The 23038-nt window shown below is 32.4% G+C and overlaps 1 protein-coding gene and 1 pseudogene across 1 annotated transcript; both read left to right on the forward strand.

Annotated features, from left to right (window-relative positions):
* Nucleotides 1-4772: 4772 nt before the first annotated feature.
* On the forward strand, nt 4773-21723 carry LOC148620897 (uncharacterized). Its single transcript, XM_088574763.1, has 5 exons — nt 4773-4889; nt 12404-12638; nt 13243-13357; nt 15216-15342; nt 18468-21723. The coding sequence occupies exons 2-5, from the start codon at nt 12405-12407 to the stop codon at nt 18964-18966; spliced, it is 975 nt and encodes a 324-aa protein (XP_088430889.1). The 5' UTR covers nt 4773-4889; nt 12404; the 3' UTR covers nt 18967-21723.
* LOC148620898 (uncharacterized) lies at nt 8558-10271 on the forward strand (annotated as a pseudogene).
* Nucleotides 21724-23038: the final 1315 nt, after the last annotated feature.

The raw sequence follows: 23038 nt of genomic DNA on the forward strand, positions 1-23038 counted from the left end.
TAACTTGCTGATAAGATTGTAAACAATTTAAATGTGTTTTTCACTGGTATTTGAGAATCTCTGGTCGCGCAAAACGACATAAAGCTGAGTTTATATACGATAATTGTTCAAATATTTTTCAAAATTTGTCATGGAAAAGTGGTTGATCGGAATTAAATTTTAGAACTGTAATTGTTCTCAAAGAACTTAATATATTTAAAAGCACATGTTTAGCCGATATACCGTCAATATTTCTAAAAGATGGGGCATAAGTTCTTATTTAGCCTATAGTAGCAAAGACAATAAAAGACAATACTTGATTTGATAAACCTCAGACACACAGTTGTACAAGAGGACATATACACGTACAAACATAATCACCACTAGGGTCGAATGAGGAGGAGTGCTAGCCGAGATTCGTCTGAATATGGGAGTACAAGGACATTATTTGCCATTTTGTTTGTCTATCTGCTTGTTGTAAGCGTAATTTTCAAAGCCAAATGTAGTCTTAAATTTTTAATAGAAGTCGCTACTACCTGAGCCACACCTACTGAACGCCAATGCTGTTTAAACTGTCTTTCAATTGTATTGAAAGCATTTACTTTAGTACTTGCTTCTAATTATACTTGGTCATTCCAGATAAACGATAATCCAGTGTCATCAAAAATCGATTTAACATGGAAAATCCACTTGAATTTTTTCTGGGTCTAAAGAATGTAATGTTGACATAAACAATTATCTTGTACATGAATGAGGATAGTTTTGTATTGTTTAGCAGAAGGTTGTTCCAAAACATTACCATTCTACATTCGATACTAATATTTAAAGGAAATCTACCTAATTCTGATAGGCGTGATATTTCGAAACTTTTTTTTTCATACAAAGCATAAAGGGTATTTTGGCTTTGATCAAACAACCTTTTCTTTGCTTTGTGGTAACTCACATTATAACTAAAAAACACGTCGGCCTAAGTATGAATGGGTGTCTACAATATCAATATCTACACCATTAAGTTTGAATTTGTGATTTAATTTCATTTTATCATTTATGCGCTTTGATAATAATGCTGTATCATCAACATAAAGAATAAATAAACAATTTTACAAATATTCCTATAGACTCTTGACATACATCAGAAAAGGTTCTAAGACTTTCAAATCATTTGGAAATAGGGAAATAGAAAAGGAGACAAATGTTCTCCTCGCTTTACACCAATGACTGACGCAAAAAAGTTCGAAATCTCTGCACCAATTTTAATGCACGCTTTGATATTCTGAAACATACTATGGATTACAATTAATATCCTTAGTGGCATTATATGTAGTATCCATAGACATGTAAACATTCCTTTATTATGTCTAAATTATTAGAAAGAGCTGTTACAGTATATCATTAATTGGAATATTACTTGAATAAGAACAATTTATCATATGAGTTACAATTTCTGGATTTAGGTCCAAATACTCCACAGACACATGTTTAATACATTTACTATAACATATTAAGTCACAGAATGCACGAGGATTCTATACTGGCATATGATTATGTTCAACCTATAAAAAGCATTGACACCGTCGATCATCAGATATTACGTAAAAAACTTCAAACATTGGGTTATTATCAATTGAACGGTCTTATCTTACTGATCGACACCAGTGAGTTAATGCAAACGGCAATATATCTGATTTTCTTGGGATCAAATTTGGTGTCACACAGGGAAGTACATTAGGTGTTTTACTACTTTTATGCCATCTAAGTGACATGTCTACCAGTGTAGGGTCCGACTGCAAGCTGTTGCTATATGCAGATGATAGTGCAATTTTATTTTCCGATAATAATCCAGATAATATATCGTCTAAGTTAAGCAAAGAACTTCAATCTAGAAGTAAATGACTTGTGGATAATACATAGAATCTCCATTTAGGTCAATCGGAGTGTATTATATTTGGCACTAAAAGGAAACTTAAGAAAATTAGAGTTGTGTGTTACATGCACTAAAAAAAAACGCAAAAAAGCGTTAAATACCTAGGTTACAAATTTATCCGTTCTGGTGGCATTATAGTAAATGGTATGTACTTTAACCGTTCAAAGTGAAGCCAGTTTTAAGACATGTACAGTAGAAATTCTTTCTCTAGATATTTTGAACTTTGTACCTGTGGTAGAATTTTATGTCATATGACAGTTGGAAGCACCACGGTGTTAAAGTTTTAAAGGATATAATAAACATTGAACATAATAGATTTTTCACATTTCAAGATCTCCAAAACAAAATTTCACTAATACCTTTTTGTGTTACTATAGTATCATATCACAGACTCCCAAGAGTATTAAGATTTGTGTTAAAGAGCATTGCAGTAAGGATGTTTTTGTTATTTTTTCTGTGACACATTTCTTGAACAGCTTCTTCATGTTAAAAAACCCAAGTTTTTATACAGTCTTCCTACTAGTAATATATTTTGTCAGCCAACAGAAAAAAACTTTGAAGTGGGAAGAACTGTTAGAATTAGAAACTGTACATTGGCAAAAATACTTCATTTTTAACAAAAACATGTTGTTCTGACAGTTATCTGAGAAGTTTTCAATACAAGCTACTACATCGTATTATTCCTACAAATTCTTTTTAATACGGAATCAAGCCAAAACCAAGCAATCTGTGTTCTTTTTGTAAACTAGATGAAGAAACCATCGAACATTTATCTTGTGATTGTCATATCACAAGACATTTCTGGTTATCAAATACTTTTGTACAACAAAGATTTACTATAAGCAGCAAGATAGTATTATTAGAGCTTCCTCCAGAAGATTCATTTTCTTATTTTGTTGTTTATAATCGCAAAAAAATATCTATATAGATGTAAATGGAAGGAAACTATTCCAAATATGGTTGGCCTTTGTAACCGTATTAAACAGTACTAATCTCTTGAAAGTTACGTCGTAAACAAAAATTGCACATTTGACAGATTTGAAAAATATTGGGCTCTTTTACAATTAATCTATTTTCCATCATAATTTTGCTGTGGACACAGATAAATTTTTATGTACCAATTTCACTTTTCTTTCTTTCTTGAACGTTGAATTTCTGTTCTCCGGATATATTGCAGTCCAAAATTATATATTACAATGAATGAGTGGTAGGTGAATGATATGAGAATGGAAATAGAATATATTAAAGTTTACTCATTTTTTTCATGATAAATATGTTATATGTATCTATAAAATGTTGGTATGTCAGTGATAATATCTCTATTAAGAACTCCTGGTATACTATTGTCAGGTGGTGTTGTAAGGGAATTGTGTAAAATCCTGACTACTATTGTCTGGTGGAGAGGGAATTGTGTAAAATCTCGACTACTATTGTCAAGTAGTAATGTAAGGGAATTGAGTCAAATCCTGACTACTACTGTCAGGCGGAGAGGGAATGGTATAAGATCCTGATTACTGATGTCAGGTGGTGAGGGAATTGTGTAAAATCTTGACACTGAAAAAAAAACAAATGAAAAATATATTACAAAACAAATTAAAGGTGCTGCAATTTCAAATTATACGATTTATTAAAAGAATTTCTTTTTGATAAATGAAATATTTTTGCAAGATACTTATATGTCATAGTCTAATGTATTTTACTTTTATATTTTATTTCTGGTAAACCAGATTAACATCACCATCGTCGTCGTTAACATTTTTTTTCAAAACTCTTCTTCTCTGACCCTACTAGACCAATTGGAACCAAACTTGATATGAATGTTCCTTGAGGTATAGAACAAATGTGAGGGTTTTCGATCCGTCGAAAAAACATAGGTCAGACAGTAGTTTTTCGCATATACAAAATGTACCTCCAAAACCGTTAATTTAAGCCGAGTTGTGACTTGAGTTAAAGAGTTCAGTACGATGAGATGTATCTCTGTTAAAATTTTCATTTTAATATGTTGAGCCATGTACGAATTATTGCCCTTTTTCGGTGTTTTTGCTATTCTTAATGTTATTTCGTTAAAAAAATCTTCTCTTCTGACAATACTTAATCAATCGGAACCAAACTTGGAATGAATATTACTTAGGGTATCCTGCATAGAACTGATGTGGGGATTTTCGATCCGTCGAAAAACATGGGATCAAATTTGGTATGAATGTTTCTAAGGGTATTTTTTAAAGAACTTATGTAGGGATTTATGATCCGTGGAAAAACATCGCCGCTGTTACCAGAAATATAACAAAGGGGTCAGTCATAACATTATCTAGTTTATCTCCAAAACCGCTATGTCTAGCCGAATTATTTCAGTGATGAAATGATCCTTATACTAAGTCCTACAATAGTCTCCATGAATTAAAGTCGTCAGATGACTCCTTGTAAGAGTTATTGCCCTTGAAAGGTGAAAAATAACGGATTTTTAATAGTTTTCAGCCAATTCTTGAAACCTATGATAGAAAGAAAGAAACTTTCAATTGCTGAAATGATCCTTATAATTTGTCTCACAAAAGTCTTCTTGATTCAAAATTGTTGGACAACTCGTCAAATTAAACCAGGTGAGCGATTCAGACTCCCGGGAGCCTACAGTTAATAACTTTTTTAATCTATATTTTTTATCTGAGGACCCCATTGGAATATTTATGGGATATCCTAGGTTTAATATCAGCTTTGGATCAAACTTAATTTTAGCCCAACCTGTTTTCTTGACAGTTTTTTTCTTACTGATAACTTCATATAAAGCGGTTTTATTTATCAAAAATAATCAAAGAAAGATAACTCATTTTTAGAATTCAACTCGGAAGTATTTCGCTTCCGCACCGAATTTTGTAGTCAAATAATTGTGTCGACATCTAGCGGCAATATCATAATGAGCACAATGTTTGTCAATACTTGAGCCCGAAAACCTTGCATTTTCGTAAAATTGAGATAGAATTGACCCAGTCAGGTATCCTTATCTAGATTGCACTGATTTTTTCGTATAGAGATTCTTCCTTTTATCTAAATTATACCCAAACACTTCTGCAAATACGCATATGTTGATTATCATGGCACCAACCATTTTGCATCCAATTGACCCCCATGACAGGTCTATCATGCACAGACTCGACCGTCAATGTAATTGCAATTTTCCTTTTCAACATGATTTTCGATTATAAAGATCAAAGTTGGTAATAAACACTTGCTATATTACCTCACACTACTGTCATCAGTTTGATGTTCATTATATGACATAGTCTCATAGATGTGATTAGTTCAAATTGTACATACAGAATGATGGCAGGTTTGACGTTGAGACAGAAAATATCAGACTGTACAAGATGAGGGAAATGTGTTCTATTGACACATTCAAAATTAATATTGTTCTGTTTATTGTCAGCATCAATAATGAAAAAATGCAATATTTCGCTTACCCTACTGGTGCACCTGGTCCATGCTCCCAGTTTTTAGTGGAGTCCAAGTTGCTCATTTACTTTTGTTACTTTGTATGTATGATTTTAGTTACTTTATGTTCTTTGTTGTGTATGTCTGTTTTCAATGTCTGCTCTTTGTCCCTGGATTACATTCTTTTGATTACCCGCCCCATGCAGGTCCGGGTGTTAAAAGAATAGGCCTGCAGCAGCGCTAAGCTTGTCATAAAAGGCGACTAAATAGTGCTCAGAACCCTAGCCGGGGGCAAGGGCACTCTGTACACAGAGCAACTGGGATGTGTGCCCCAGGTGGTGGAATGGGGTACCCCTGGCGTGTTACATGCTGGGGTTGTCAGGCTATAATATGGAAAACCTGACCGCAAACCATAGTGGTGCACCGTGTTGGGAGGCTAAATTGCCCGACCCTTCCCACCTCTCCCTATTTCAAGTGGCAATCAAAATTTTTTGACCCCATTGTCCTTGTGTCCCATCCCTTTTTCATTTCATCATTTCATGTTCATTTTATCATCAATGTCATGTTCATCGTCTGAATATAGCTGAAATATAGCTGCTGAGACGTTAAACCCCAACAAACAAATTTTGATTACTCTATAACCTTGGTTCCTTTATAACTTTTTCAAATAAAAGTTAATAATAAGTGAACAATAGCCATATTTAAAAGGTAAATGGAAACTCAATAATAATAAAATGCATAAAAATTCAGAAAGGAGGCCAGAATTTTTCAGCCTTACGGCTTTCATAAGGGGCAAAAAGTTCTAATTCAATAGTAGTCTGAAAAACAATCAAGTTGCAGATAGAATATTCTTGAGTCAAAAACATTAGTACAATGCATGAAAATTTTAATTAAACTCACACAATGCACTGATTCTTTTTGAAACATTTTTGTAGCCTTTAAAAAGACTGATACACATAATTTTAAGATTCTTTTTGAAACATTTTTGTAGCCTTTAAAAAGACTGATACACATAATTTTAAGATTCTTTTTGAAACATTTTTGTAGCCTTTAAAAAGACTGATTTGATTGGCCTTCAAAAAGGCTCTTAATATGTAGACTGGCATAAGTGTCCCTTTCATGTCTTTCAGCTTGGTAGTAGACTGGTTATCTTCTCTTTGAACAGTTTGTCCTTGAGTTTCAGGTTGAAGTAGCTGATTGATTTTCCCCTGGATCGCTCAGGGAATATCTTTCTTGGTAGATCTGCAGTTGCATGACCTTGCATCAGTACCACTGTTGGAACAACCTTGTAAAGATGATCTATAAAAGTATTGCAACAATCTACTGTCAAGTCTCTGCTCCAAAATGTTGTAATGGCATTTTCTAAATCATCTTTGGTTTGGAGGTTCTGCTTGGCTAGTCTGCGCTTTAACATGTTCCACACCATCTCAATCAGGTTTAAGTCTGGAGATTCCAATGGCCAGCATTCCCACCAATTGATGCTGTTTTCTTTCATGAATTCTTTGGATAATTTTGAATGGTGTTTTGGATCATTGTCTTGTTGAAAACGATGCTTGTCTGGGTACACCTGCTGAATGAATGGTAGAAGAGTCTGGCTAAGAATCTTTTCTACAAAAAACTCTGATTTCAGTATGCCATCAAAAATCAAGACGAGTACAAATGTAGTTCCTCGTCAACTAATACCTCCCCATACGTGTACTTTTAGAGCATGCTTAGTTTGTGGAATTGGTTGTGCTACTTGGTCTATCAAATGGTATATAATAACTTTATTGTATTGTAGTTGAACCGTACATTCATCAGTAAAAATTATGTCATTAAAATTGTCATTGTCAAATATCAGTTGCTGGCAAAATGCTACTCTTTTCTCTTTATTGGGTTGTCGAATCATTTGACAATAACGTTTATATATATGGCTGTTTAACCAGCTTCTTTGATGGCAATATGTACAGTTGTTTTTGATACAACTGTACCTCTTTCAATAAGTTTACATCGAACATCTGATGCTGTCATTGTGCAGTTTTCATTCAAGGCAGATTGAACTGTCGCAATGTCTCCTTCTGAAACTTTTCTAAATTTAGTGAAGTTTTCTGGTTTGGAGAAAAGGTTGCCTGACTTGTACTTCTGGATTACACTTTTAACTGTGCTCCAATCGACGTCTACACCATGATGACTGGAAAGATATCGGCCGATGGCACTGACTTTCCAGCTCTGTCTGTACAGAGAAACAATCTCTAGTCTATGTGAATGGCTAAGCTTGAACTTAGGCATGTTGTTTATTCAAATGAACTTTTTAAGAATGTAATGATTTTCTCATCATGTTCTTAAATATGTCTTATATGAAAACAATAAAACTGCCAAATGGAATTTACACAGACAACTTGTAGTTTTGGTTCCGGCTGAAGAAATGGTAGGAGAAATAGGTGGAAATGGTCTATGTAATATACAATAAATGAAACAATATGAGAAAAAACAATTTCTTATTGTGACACAAATATCATAATCTGCCATGTAATGTATAATTTAAAAATATATATATATTTGTGTTTTAATATTTAATTGATTTCCAAAAGTGAAATATTTTTTTTTTTTATTTGCGCTATTTAAAACTGATTTTACAAAAATATAAATGAGAAATATGTAATGTTTGTATTGCAATTACTTGACTAATTTCTAGCTTTAAATCTTTTGTTCAGTTCAAAAGTTGATTATTTGTGAATTAACACATTTGTATCTTATTTAAATTGCTGTAAAAACAGAGTGGTGTTAACTATTCCCTAGACCTTTAGAATGTTTTTGTAAACAATATTAACAAAAAAAAAGATGTGCAAATTTATTCAACAACAGATAAAAAAGAACACTTTAAAAAGCATAAATTTATATATTCATTCTTTATAATAAAATTTGATTTTATAAAATATTTTCATTACTTTCATTTATGAATTACAATCCTTATTTATTTTAATTTTAACAATTTTTTTTTTTGATTTTTTTAATGATTTAAATAATTAACATAATGCATAAGCTTTACAAAACAATAACTTAAAAAATGAATTACATTTAACTACTTTTATTTAACATAAAATGTATTTATTTATACAATAATCAATGAAAATTAATGATATATTTTTTGACTAATTATTATTCATTTTTATCTAAGCTTGGTGGGTGTATTTAAGAAGGCAGTTTACTCAAAATGTAATGACCAATTAATTTGAAAATAAGATAAAAAGAGGACTATCTCTTTTTTGTTTTTATAGTTTAGCCAATCACAAAAGAAATCAATGATTCTCAATCAAAACTAAAAACATATAAATTGTTGTGGTCAGTAGGCTTGCACATTATTAGAGTACTCAATACTATGATGACTGTTGGAAATATAACCAAAGAATATGGCCATTTTCTTGTCAAATTTGGCAAAGGCCAATCAGCAGAATACCATGTTGTACCCAGATCCAAGATTATAGCTGAGGGGCATATCAAAATAGGTGACACATACAACACCATTTGGGGAAGCAGTGCAAAGTCAGATGATGCAGAGATAATTTCCACTGGGGAATGGCTTGACATGCGCAAGCTACTACGCACTAAGATTGAAGAATCTTCTCAATCTACACATGACTCTGCAAATCAATCCAGCAACAGTGAATCTGTTGCATCTTCTTATATATCACCACCACCAAAACACAAAAAACTAGCAACCAATGTAGCACCAAAGCCATCAAAGCCAGATGCTAAAGTACTGGGCTGCAGGAAAAACAGTTGCAGCTGACATATATGATTTTGATGCAAGGACATCAACACCACCCGACTCTCCAGTTCTTTCATTTGAATTTGATCCACCAGCACAATACAGTAATAGTGCCTCACCAGAGCCTGAAAAGACACCTGAAGAAACAAATCTACATAAACTTCCAAGAAATGTTTTGCTTACTGCTATATTTGACCTTCAAGCCAAAGTAAAAGTCCAAAATGAAAGAACATTAGCTGTAGAGCTTTCAATGTCTTGCCTTGAAAGGCAAAATGAAAGACTTATTCAACTAGTCCAGAGTCTTATTGATAAGCAGTCAGCATCGCCATCTAATCCTACATTCACTCCACATAGACCTTGGGACAACTTAACTGCAACACCTACCAGAGAACAGCCATCTTGTTCCCAGTACTTTATTTCCACCATCAACACCTGCCTCAACAACTATTAATAATAATCTCAACAAGTCAACATCCTCACACAGACTCTCAACAAGTCAACATCCTCACACAGACTCTCAACAAGTCAACATCCTCAGACTCTCAACAAGTCAACATCCTCACACAGACTCTCAACAAGTCAACATCCTCACACAGACTCTCAACAAGTCAACATCCTCACACAGACTTTCAACAAGTCAACATCCTCACACAGACTCTCAACAAGTCAACATCCTCACACAGACTCTCAACAAGTCAACATCCTCACACAGACTTGTACCATCAGACACTCTATTTTCAACAATTGACAGTCAGTTACAGAATATTCCAGAGGCTAACCATATTCCCACAAGTGACCTTGTTAGAGAGTTCAATTCATTATCAGGTCCTGGTAATTTTGCCTAGCATATTGTTGAACTATTATATCCAGAACTCTTTACATCTGAGTGTTTAAGACGTTTTTATTCATAAAATGGTGACATTAAGAACAATAAGAATCCATTAGACCCTGTTCGCCTGCAGTACCTTCACCAGTATGTGACTCACTTTTATCCTGAAGTGAAACAGACACAAGCTTGGAAACTCATGGTAGTGACAAAAGTGAATCAAGCTTTAAGACACCCAGTGAAAGTGGTTAAGCAGATTGTGTAAGAACATTTGAAAGTTCATAATTACTAAATAAAAGAACTGTATGACATTGAGGTTAATGTTGACAAAAATGTATATTGTTGTTCATCAATTGCTATAATCATGATAATGCTACAATATTTTATGCAATAAATTTAAATTGTTATTTAGTTTTTTATTTTCACTGAAGTCATATATCCCATGTTTTATGGTGTGACATTAGAAAATAATTTCAAAATGCATAATTTATTATTAATGCTGTGCAAGCATTGAAAATAAATTGTGCAGGTAATTTATTTTTTGATGAAACTCCTATTAATTGTTAAAATGCCAATATTATGATGATAATGTTCTAGTTATAATTATCTATTTTTTTCATAAATAGAAACAGCCATCAATAAAAAAAATAAAAAATTAAAAAACAACCTTTTTTCCAAATCATGACATTTATTTTTAAAAAGAATCTGCATATTTTTTAATAATTTGTTGGATGGAAATAAAGCTACAAAAATAAAAGAACAGGTAACATGTTAATAAAACCTGTGAAACTGCAGGTCAATACAGGATGTTAACTACACACTTGATTAACCCACCATGTAATCCTGATTCATCAGACCATGGTTTATGACCCCCAATAAATGTCCACCATCTCTTGGTTTATGACCCCCCAATAAATGGCCACCATTGGATGGTGGCCATAGAGGATGTCCACCATTTATAGGGGTATGTCCCTGTGTGTACTGTATGTGCACCTTTGTTGGAATCATTTAGGTTTATTGCAGCTGATGCATATATTGCAGAAAAAAATGACATGAAAATTATGTATAAAAAATAAAAATTTAGCCATATTTTCCTAACATGTCAGTACTGGTCAAGTAGCAGTTTTTGCTATCTGATAACTCTAGCCACTTGAATTTTCATTGTCACCTCTACGAAAAGTTCTCGCTGAACTTAAGGATCAAATATCCAATATATTGTAGACATTTTACCCTCAAAAATGAGATTGCATTGAGAAATAAAATTTGATTGACCACATTGGCCAGAACTGCTTCTGTTGTGAAATGAGACCTACTCCTTGAACAGTGATTTCAGTAAGAAATACATAGTGCATTTGTTAAACTCTGAGTATCAAGCTGCAACTTTTGAAGCATTTTATTGAATGCCAGTTTTCTTTTTTCTTTATCCCAATCACTGCATGTATGGCAAACTTTAATACATGTACATGTATAAGTTGTATGCTTAAGGTACTACATGTAGGTAACAGAATACATGTGCATATACAATGTAAGGGCCTTCCAAGGTCGTTGCATTCCATATTTGTTGTTCAGTATTACTTGAAGTGAACTAAGTATTTCAATGAAGTGTACATTTGTACTCTCTATGGAGGAAGAACTTGTATAACTACATGTAGATACTAAAAATATATTAAGAGGATGTATGGTGCTGTATATTTTCACTTTTAATTTGTTTAAATCAGTGATTTTTTCAGAGGCCAAAAAAAAAAATGTCTGTTTAGGGTTACATTCATCCCAAAAATAGGGTAGGTCAGTCGGCATTTTCATTTTTTTTTTTTTTTTCATTTTATTTTTTCTTGACTAAAGTACAGCCTATATTTGTAAAATAGCATCATTTTTAAGTCATGAAAGTGTTTGGTTTTAAGTAGAAAGTTTAATTTTTAACATACACACCTATTAATCATGTCTTTTATTACAATACACTTATTTTTTGTAGGAATTTTGAACAAAACATAAGTACACTGTATTTACGCTTGGATTTACATGATATAAATAAGTCTCCTATTCAAACACTATTGTGACCTGGTTTTTAATGTACTTTTGGTTTTATCGGAAATGATCCGTATTATACCTGAAATTGGAAAATTACGATTTTTTCAATTTTGGAGAAAAAATGTATTAGGGTCGGTCTGGAAACCCGAAACAGACATATTTTTTTTTGGCTTGATATACATGTCATATACATGTACTGTACACAATATTAACAAACACAACAGATTTGTAACTCCTATTCCAGCTAATAGAAAACAGGGAAAAAAGTGTTCTTCCCAGGATTCTTTTTTAAGTGCTGAATGCGTGTGGGAAAAGAGAACATGTATAAACACATTATCAAAAAAGAAGCACATTTCAATAAAAAGAAAGCTAAAATAGATACACACCTTACCCTTTATGCATTTTTTCTGACAAAAATTACTACATATATATATATATATATTTTTTTTTTTTACATTTTCTTTTTTTTTTGTAGAATGGGCAATTCAAAATCAACTAAGTGTGCTGAGACTGTTTCCCTTGGGATGCCCCAGAAAGAAAGAGATCTGCATCTTGCTGTAATGGCCAATGATAAAGAGGGAGTAAAGTTATGTATATCTCAAGGTGCTGATTTGAATTATCCCTGGAGCAATCCCGATGTACCCAGTGTAAAGGACAGTACTACACCTCTGCTAGCAGCAGTGTCACTTAATCATGTAGAAATAACAGAGGTACATAAAGGGATAAGCTTATTTTTTAAACTACAACAATGTGCACTGTGATAATATAGTAGTAATGACAAACATCCCAAACTTAGTTTGCAGCATTTAGGAGGTTGAAAAGTGGATTGCTCAGTGTCAGAATATGTGTTTGAGTGGTATGGCATGCCTTCCTGCAGGCTGCTGTTTCTTTCAGCTAGCACATTGAAAGTCTGGCTCAGTGTTTTCAGACTCAGGACTAGTACAAAGCAGGGTCTATTTGGTTGAAAAATTCTTCTCATACTAAAATTGACAAAACATCTGCTACGGGATTTAAAAGTTTAAACTAAAAAAGAATGTAGTTTCTTGTATTGAAAGTCAATGAGCCACTTATTGAAATATATTTACTAAACTGATTGGGTTACAATTTTCATATTATTCCTTGACCACACAACACAAATTGTCAATATTTTAAACTGGAAGTAACACATACCAGGACTGAATACTTAATTAATTATATGAATTTTACATTTGGAATATATATGAATACTAGACATTAGTTTTTTTCTAGAACAATGTGAATTTCCATTTCAGGCTGTACCAGAATTGCCAACTATCAAAGTTTTCTTTGTTTCAGATCCTAATCAAAGCTGGAGCAAAAATCAATCTTACTGATAGAAATGATTGTACCCCTTTATATAAAGCTGCTTTCCATGGACGACCTATTCTGCTTGATATTCTGCTTAAAGCTGGTACTGTATCAATAACCCTTTGTCTAAATTTGAAATTTTTAACTCCATATTTTGACCAGACCATAAATACAGGTCATACATGTATTTGATTATGCAGTGTTCTAGCTAAGATTTGAAAATAGAGGGGTGCAGAAGAGGGCAATTTAACATGTAGTATGTTTTTTTTTTTCAACAAAAAAGGGACATTGATTTTGTATGTTTGTGTTAAGTCAGTAATTTGTATTCTTTTTGCTTAACTGCCAACTTTTTAAAATGATGGTCGTATCATAATTTGCAAACTGAGTAAATTTGACTGCATGATTAATATATGCATGACACCTTAATTGTATTGAAAGACCTTTCTCAGATGACCAAGTGCTTTTAGAAAACAGATACATCTTATATAACACATATATATAGAGGTGAATAAGCTGAAAATGTATTACTGAAGCTTTAAGTTTCCCTATGAAAGAGCTAAGAATTCAGTTTCAATATGACCAGGTTGTTGTGTGGACACAATTTGTCATTGTTCTTGCAGTGAGGCAGCATGTCAAATCATGGTTGTGGTAAGGGCATGTGATTCTTTACATTAATGACATACTATGAGGTGAAATGTTGTATGAAATGTTACAAATATTCAATATTGCTCCAATTAAATATCATATTCTTAAGTAAGTAGAAGGAATATTATTTCCTATAACTACTGCAATTACAACTTATGGAAAATGTCCTTTACTGTTGAAGATATAGGCAATTTTAAGCAATAATTTATAATTTATGGTGTTTATTGCTACTACTATTCATTAGTTAAAGCTCTTTTCATTCTGAAAATTGTGAATGCAAGGGTATATGTGATCATAAGGTTGATTTTACCCTCTTTCAATGAGTGGATAGTATATTGGAATCTCCTTGTCCATCCATCATTTCATCCTTTAAAATTTTTGTCACAAAAATCTTGGCTTCCACTCCACAGATTGATTTCAAATTTGGTATGTGTCTTTACATAGATTGGGCATATGTTGTCAGCTTTTTTGGTTGCTGTCCAAATCAACTTCCTGTTTTGTGGGACTTTTCCCATTTTTCACTGTATTGAATGGTAGAGAAGATTTTTGTCACAAATTCTCAGCTCCCATTTGACAGTTTGATTTCAAATTTGGTATTTGGCTTTATATAACTGGGGCATAGATTGTATGCTGTCCACTATCAACTTTCTGTACTAGTCAGGGTATACCTGGCATGACAATACATGCAACTTTACGTTTTTTCTATTTTAAAAAGGATCCTCAATCTACCCAAGCAGATATTTTTCTGTAACAAATGTTAAATCAAATCTCTGTATAACTAAAATTGTGATACACATGTAAAAGTCATGTTTGCTTTAGTTCTAACTCTAAACAAAGCTCACAGTTTTAAGTAAGATATAAATATTCCAGAAACTTTTCTAAACCAGACAGCTGTTGTCTATTTTTCTCAATGCATTTTGAATTTGTACAAACTAATCTGAATAATCCTGAAACTGTTTTAAACAAGACAGCTGAAGTCTATTTTTCATAATGCATATTGAATTTTGTATAAACTAATATAAATAACGATAATTCTCTTAACCAGACAGCTGAAGTCTGTTTTTCATTATGCATATTGAATTTGTATAAACTAATCATCCCACTAAACCAAACATTTCAGCCATTCAAAGAAATCAGATTTCAGCAGTCAATTTAGAAAAAAACGTGGTAACTGTATAATTGATCCAAAGTAGTGACATCGCAATGCTATTTTCTGTTGAGATGTCATTACATAATCAACTTTATACTTACATTCTTTTTTCTTTTTTTGTGAAATTGACCTCAGGATTTAAGTGTAAATCTTCTTTTATTATCAGGTGCTGATATAAACAAGAGTGATAAAGTTGGACAGACCCCATTGTATATATGTGTACAGAATGCTATAGTACATTCCAGTTACAAAGCTGTGGAAAGACTTCTCACTGCAGGAGCCTCAATGCAGATGTAGGTCAAAATCATCTTTGATGTACTGTTTAAGTGTTTTTTTAGTGTGTTTGTTTTTTTGTTGTAAAAAAGGGCGAATTCACATTATTTTAATTTTTTCGTAAACTCACAGAGAAATAACCGTTAATTGTTATTCATGATAATTTGTGAAAATAGCGAGAATCAAATGACAATGAAAAAACACTTATACAATACTCTTCAACTTTATTGTAATTCGAAAAGTATCCATTGTTTGTTTGTTATAGGGGTTTTTACATTTACCTCCGGGACAATATTGTTGGGTACATACATATTTTATCCTTTCCAATCCTTATGCCATTCCACAACAACGGAAAGTCTCATGGACTTTTTTCTTAATCCTTTACAACTATAAAGCTGAGTTTTTGGTGTGTTTTTTTCTCTGAAGGTTATATTACATATACTCTAATGAGGTATGTATTTAACTGTTTCCTTTATATTTATTCTATTAACTGACATCACTGTATTTAACAGTAATTGACAACACACCTGATATTATCTATTAACTACTTCTTCTTTATACTGAAATTTCCATCTTTGATCTTTGGTGGGGTAATACACAAAATGTAGAAACAAGACTACAAACTACTACAATCTACAATAAAACAAACATTTTAGTAACCATGGCAATGAAAAGAACTTTTCTCATACTTTGTGAAACTTCTTTAACTCCACATAAATACTGAAAACAATTTGATAACACATGTAAAAATAGAAAACGTTAACATGTTTATTTTAATTTTAGTGGATCTTTTATTGCTCACATGTAATTATGCTGCTCATTTGAGTACATGTATCGGGGATTATCCTGGGATGGGCCCTTTCAATTTTTCATGAAAATGTGTTGAGATAGAATTAAACTGGGCCAATTGACAAGGCACAAAAAAAACTGTTTATTTGTCCCTTATGACAGTATTAAGAGATTTCTGGCCCATTGAAATTTTGCAAGGGTCTTTTTTTCAAATGCCCCATTGAAATCCTGAATACTTTCATAGGCTCCTTTATGAAATGGACCCTTGGTCCATCTTATGGGCCCATAATGGTCTAAAGCCAGAAAACTCCTGTGTGGTCCATTTATAGTACATGTACTAGTGTTAAAAGTACTTATTTAATGAGGATAGGTATGGTGTAGATGTCAAAGAGACAACAACACTACTGGGGTGAAAATGTCAGCCCAAGGCCACCCAGTGGCCTTTAATGAATGACAAGGAAACCCTCATACCACAAAGCAAACTGAAGCTGACCCCAAAACTTCATTATATGCAGGTGCAGCAAAAGAGTTTACCCTATATACTTAAGCAACATAAAAATAAACTAAAGGTGAAATCAAAACAAGACATACAGAGGCCAGAAATTCTTACATAGGTGCAAAAGAAGTGGCGGGAATGAAGTACTTTGGCGTGATCACAACCCTCCCCTTCCAAAATCTGACCACTTTGAAAAAAATATTCCACAAATAAACACGTCTGAAAATTAGATCAAAAAGGTCTGAGTCTTTTCTTACAACAGAAATAAAGAAACTACTAATTAGCTATATTTTTCTCTCTGTGTCAATTTTTTAATTATTTGTCTTGTTATAGAGGACAAAGTCCGCACAAGGGTATTTAATAGGAAATAAAGGCAGAGCTTGGAAGCACTGAGAGCCCGATTTCAGTGTGACAGGAAGTCACATTTTTCAGCGCTTTCCATACAAATTGCAGTATTTTCATATCTTCATCACTATTAAAAAAAGCTTTTGTATGGTCTTCAAAAATTATTTAAATTCAGATACTTTATTCCAATTCTGCCATAAGAGTAGGTCATTAGGCAGGAAATTGGAAGTATGAATACTAAGTAATACCTGTCTTACTAATTATTGACAAGAAGTGTCAGGAAGCATCTAGAAGTAACAGAACCGTCAAGATGTCCAAAAAAGCAACAATAAGGGGAAAATAGCAAGAAGATTCAACTTCGTCCTCTCACAGGTTGCATCTGCCTTATATTATTGGAAGAAATAGTAAGAATACTCAGATATGTGGAAGGTTTGATGATGAAATACAGTTTTACAGACACATTTTTTATTACTTTCATTTTTCTTCGTCAACTGATTCTATTGACAATGGAAGGTTTTATTTCCTTTATGCAGCTAGTTATATAGTCGTGTTGTTTTTCTAACTAACAAAGAAAACCTCATTCTTTACTCCTGTCTTTTAGTAAGAATGGTGATTTGATATAGATTCTCTGAACCAATGACTGTATCCTTAAAATCACCAAGTTCTGTGCAAAAAAAAAACAAAAATTATATGGTATTGCCTACAAAACATGAAAAACATCTCTTGCTTTGACACTTAATGCCATATTTTCATAAGATTTTACCCAAATCAGTTAAATTCGTGGATGTACTAAGTTTCAGATCTCTCCTGTACCAGTTGATTTTGCTTTGATTACTATGGCCAGATTTTAGACTATATTTCACCAGGTTTAATGATTACTTTGGCCTGCCCTATTAACAGATTTTAGATTATATTTCACCAGGTTTAATGATTACTTTGGCCTGCCCTATTAGCAGATTTTAGACTATATTTCACCAGATTTAATGATTACTTTGGCCTGCCCTATTAGCAGATTTTAGACTATATTCCACCAGGTTTAATGATTACTTTGGCCAGATTTTAGACTATATTTCACCAGGTTTAATGATTACTTTGGCCTGCCCTATTAGCAGATTTTAGACTATATTTCACCAGGTTTAAACTTCAAATAAGCTTCTAGAAAGAGAAAAAACACTTTGAGATTTAAAGCCATTAGAAATGAAAACTCCTTCATAGAACCTCTTTATCATTGATGGAATATACAAAGACCTAATTTTGCAGGTTATCCCTAAAATGTGAAGTAACAAACCTTATAACCTCTCCAGTCCCTTATGTCTGTGACAGTGACCCAGGCTAATTGCTGTATAGGGTATCAGAACCTCTCCAGTGTGAGCCCATTTTGTCTGTGACAGTGACCCAGGCTAATTGCTGTATAGGGTATCAGAACCTCTCCAGTGTGAGCCCCTTATGTCTGTGACAGTGACCCAGGCTAATTGCTGTAATCATGATTTTGTCTTCAGACTTTATCTTTTACAGTTGTGACAATGCAGGTAAATCCCCTTTACATGTTGCTGCTCACTGGAAACTTAAAGACATGATCAAAATTCTCCTCAAAGCTGAACATGATGTTAATAAATTGGATAATAAAGGACGTACCCCACTGTATGTGTGCGTAAGCTCCCTCAGTACTGGGCTGTACAAAGAAGATTTAAAGTATCAAGTACCTTGTATTAAAGTTCTGTATTCAGCTGGATGTGATATGCTCAACTTGACAGACTGGATAAAATGGAAGGGACCAGGAATTCCAGAGGAGCTCATGGCTGATGATCCAGCTTTCCTGGATTGGTACAAAAATAACATGAACACTCCTCACAGCCTGGCAAATTTAAGTCGACTCGTTATTCAAAAGAGACTTTATCAACACCGAAAAAGAAATATAGTTCAACTGGTTCCCAAACTACCAGTTCCTTGCAAAGTTAAAACTTATCTAAGTCGAGCTATGTTTCATTTACCAACCCCAACAACATCCATTTAGTTTATTGTGAGTCTGTGTGTCTGTGTGTGAATTTATAGATTTGTTTTATGTAAATAAAGAAAAGGTGTATGGCAAGATGACACAGTAGACCTGAGTCAGACTTACAAAAGGCTGAACAGGTCCTTTGTAGGAATGAAAGATTTGGGTTTTTTTATGTATTCAAAATTTTATTTGTTCTAAATATAGAAAAGGAGATATGGAGAAATCACCAATTAACAAGATATTCTTCTCTAAAAATTGTTCTTAAAAGGCACCTTTCAGTTTACTATGATGAATTCTGATGTTATTCAAAGGAAAAACATATATCTATTTGAATGGCAGTTGTCTCCCTTAGAATATAAAATTACAACATTTCCTTGTTATCATATTGACAAATTTCAAACCCATTTTTAGCCTGAATATGGTTTGTTTAAACAGTAAACGTGCTTGTATTTGATAATTTATGATTTTTGGAATTTCATGTTCCTTGTGAAATATTTTTATCTGATATAACAGATAATGTATGTTTTAATTATTAATGTGTTTTTTGTACAGATGAACATTTTTGTTTTTGACAATAAAAATCATGTTAATTAATTATTTATGTTCAATAAATTGGGAAAGTATTGACAACATTTTCATTCTCTGTCATTGTAACAAATATCATTATGCTGTTTATAATTCCTAGCTTGTTTTGGTTATGTAATCAAAGATATTTTACAAGTTGTAAAATGTATGAGAAAGGTTGTGTCACATTTTATGAAATTTAAAATGCTTTTTTTTTTTGCATACAGTTTGCAAATAGAACAAAAATAAATTGAATGTTTATTTTTGGTTTAAAACTTTCATTCGTTTACATAATGTTATGACAAAAAGGAAACTATGTGAGTTTACTGTCATATGGTGGAAATAGGATCAAAAGTTTAAATTCTTTTTTATTCAATGGTTTTATTAATCAATATATTTTTTAATACCTAATCACACGAAATGGCAAAGTATTATATGATACCCTCCAAAATTGTGTGTCTGTCCGTCTCCTCACAGTCTCCAGATGATAGTTTCAGAGGATTATATAGTTAATATATATCATACAATACAAGTCAAGTTTGAATTTCAGTTTGATTGGATTATTTACACAAAAATTATGGTCATTTTGAATTGATTTTATGCCCCAATATTTTTTTCAACATGGCAGAATATCATTTAATGCCTTATTAGATGCCTTAATTTTCTTCTCCTTAGATCTTAGGTAGAGAAAAAAAGTTATAAGGGCAATAAGCTCACATCATTTCCTTTTTTGCTCTATCACAGTGGGGCTGGCCCCATTGCTTGTACTTATGTGAGTAAATGTGCAACTGGGAATAAAAAAACTTTTTTTTATTATACATAGCATCCTGTATGTTTATAAAATTTTAGAATAGCTTGTTTTCTTATATGCTTTGAATAAGATCATGAAATTATACTCCTGGTATAATGTTTTTTTAATACATTGCATTTCAAAGTTTTTGTGCGTTTTAATTAGTGGTTTTTTTTTTCGTGATATTTATTTTACATTTTGTAAGGAATGAACAGATGCTCCAAAAATATGCATATACAGTACATGTACAAAAATTGGCTAGCATGATTCTCTGAATTTGGAAAATCATCAAATATTACACACATAAGACTTGTTACCTCAACACTTGTACATGTATTGAGATCTTGCATTTTAGAATTTTTGTATGAATAAAGCAGGATTTGTTATGATTTTGCAAAATTGAAAATAGCATTTTTGTCAAAAATGACAAAATTGCAATAAATGCTGAATTCACAGTTATGATTTGATTTTATAATACATATAATACAAAATTCCAGAATTTATTATTTTCTTAATTATCATATATTTGCTAGAAGCATGTGGATTTTTTTTTCTGTGGAGTTTTTCTCCAGGCAGATTCGTAAGAAGCTTGTTATTCAACACTATATATAGTTGTTACAGAGTTACTGGTTAACTTAAGATTGATGTGATACAAACGAGTATTGTTTGTGGACAAGGCAGCCGGTCTGCCATTGTAAGCCAAGTTGGCAAGTTTGAATGGATTATTTTATTTCAATTTTTATTGCACTACCTTGTGAATAACTCATGCAGTTTTTTTGCAGGAAATTACACTGCAGTTGATATGACTTTTATCATTTCCACTCACCTTCATAGAAGTGGATATACCTTGAACAGTAATTTATACTGCTTTTAATTACTCAACATATAGAATGGACAAAATGGTCTTGTTTTTACTACATACACCTTTTTGTCTGTCGGTCTGTTAGTTTTGTTACAGATTGCCTAGAATCATTTGAAATTTGGTATATGCCATTATCACTTACATGTATGCTGAATAAGAGTGCTTAGGAAAACAAGAAGTGAAAACATCTTGACTCTCCCTGCATCAATATAAACACATTAGAAAATATATTGCACAATATCCAGACTTTCACTATGGAATGGTTAAAGGCAAATTTATATGATCTGTAGTGTACATAATCATATTCTTTGCAGGTGAGTCTGATAGAAAATCATTTCTTATGAAATGTTTTGAGTAGATAATGAATATACCTGTACATGTAGTCTTCAATATATGAGGAAGATGCTACTATTCCTCATCTCAAATGTATCAAGTTTTTTTTTTTTTTCTTCACTTTTATAAGTAAAAAAATGACATTAGATTGTAATTATGGATTTTGCCATCACTTATTGGATAAAAAATGTACTTTTAAATAGCATTAAAATTATCTTTCTTTAAACTGACTCACTTGCTCTACTTTTATCTAAGGGAATGATTTGTTTTGTCAAATTCTAGTTTAGTTTTATCATTTATATTATAGATAGTATGTATACTAGCCATAACATTAAAATGAATACAATTGGAAAAATATCTCTTGGAACTGAAGATTTACTTTGTTAAGTTCTTTTGATAACACAGGTCTATGTTCACATAAAAAGATAAGAATTAAATTCAAAATAGGGTTGGAATAGTTAATTTTCAGGTCCCCAGTGTTAATTATAGAAAGGCTTTAGTTATGCCCGGTTATAGATAGATTTAAGGTATGCAGAAGTTGTATAGACTGGTTTCATCTATACGTAGTGTTTAGTGTTTTGGTTTTAGGAATGCACAATGTTAAAAACTGAATGTTTCAGGTATGCCCATTATCAACAAAATATATGCCCAGTGTTAAATGTAAATTGTTTTCCAAAATTTCATACTTACGTTGAATACACAGTAGAATGTGAAAGGTAAAGTTTTACATTTTTGTTACAGATTATGTGTAATTATGTGAATCGAGTCACCTACACTATATTCCACATGAATTTCATTGAAAATATTTATTTCTTATTTAATTCACATGAATTTCTTGTGTAGCTTGTTTTTAACATGATCTGAGTCAACTACTATGTAGAGGATAGTACATTTTAAGGGCAGATCAAGGGGGTGCAAGGGGTTTGAACTACTCCGTTTTTATTTTTTTTAATTTGACATTTTCATGTGTTAAATTGACAAAAAATGGTAAACAATGTCCTAACTCCCCTTTTTTCTGAGGAACCATGGCTGGCAGCCCTCTATTTCAAAGTGTCTGGATTTGCTCGTTTTATGTCTTATTTTGTGTAAGTAAAGACGTTACCAGGCTGGTCCTGGGAACACATTGTCTACTTTCATTTCCTTGGTGGATTGTACTCTAATAATACCAGTCTCTGTAAAAATCAGGTGAATGGGGTGCGTTATACTTTCATTGAAGTGCAACATATGAACGATATGAGGGAAGATCTTTCAAAAATCAGTTTTATAAATTTTTAACACGAATTTTCTCAATTTTCACTGTCATAGATATCTTTTACTGGTCCTTTCAATTAGGTATACATACTACTGACAGGTTGGTGTCTGCAATGCATGTTGCATATTTTCCAAATTCTGCCTGATTCTTTAAGAGCTGTTTTTATATTAAGCATCTGTCTTTTCTTTTTTTAAGAATCAGGCAATAGGTGAAATATGATATGAAATTCTCACAATAGGGCATGTAAGTCTGGTTCTAGATTCATTTCCTTTACCGGAATTTCGGATGT

The sequence above is a fragment of the Perna viridis genome, chromosome 3 (genome assembly GCF_037379345.1).
Source record: "Perna viridis isolate PV_CMFRI_1.1 ecotype Kerala chromosome 3, ASM3737934v1, whole genome shotgun sequence".
In the NCBI taxonomy this organism is placed as follows: Eukaryota; Metazoa; Mollusca; class Bivalvia; order Mytilida; family Mytilidae; genus Perna; species Perna viridis.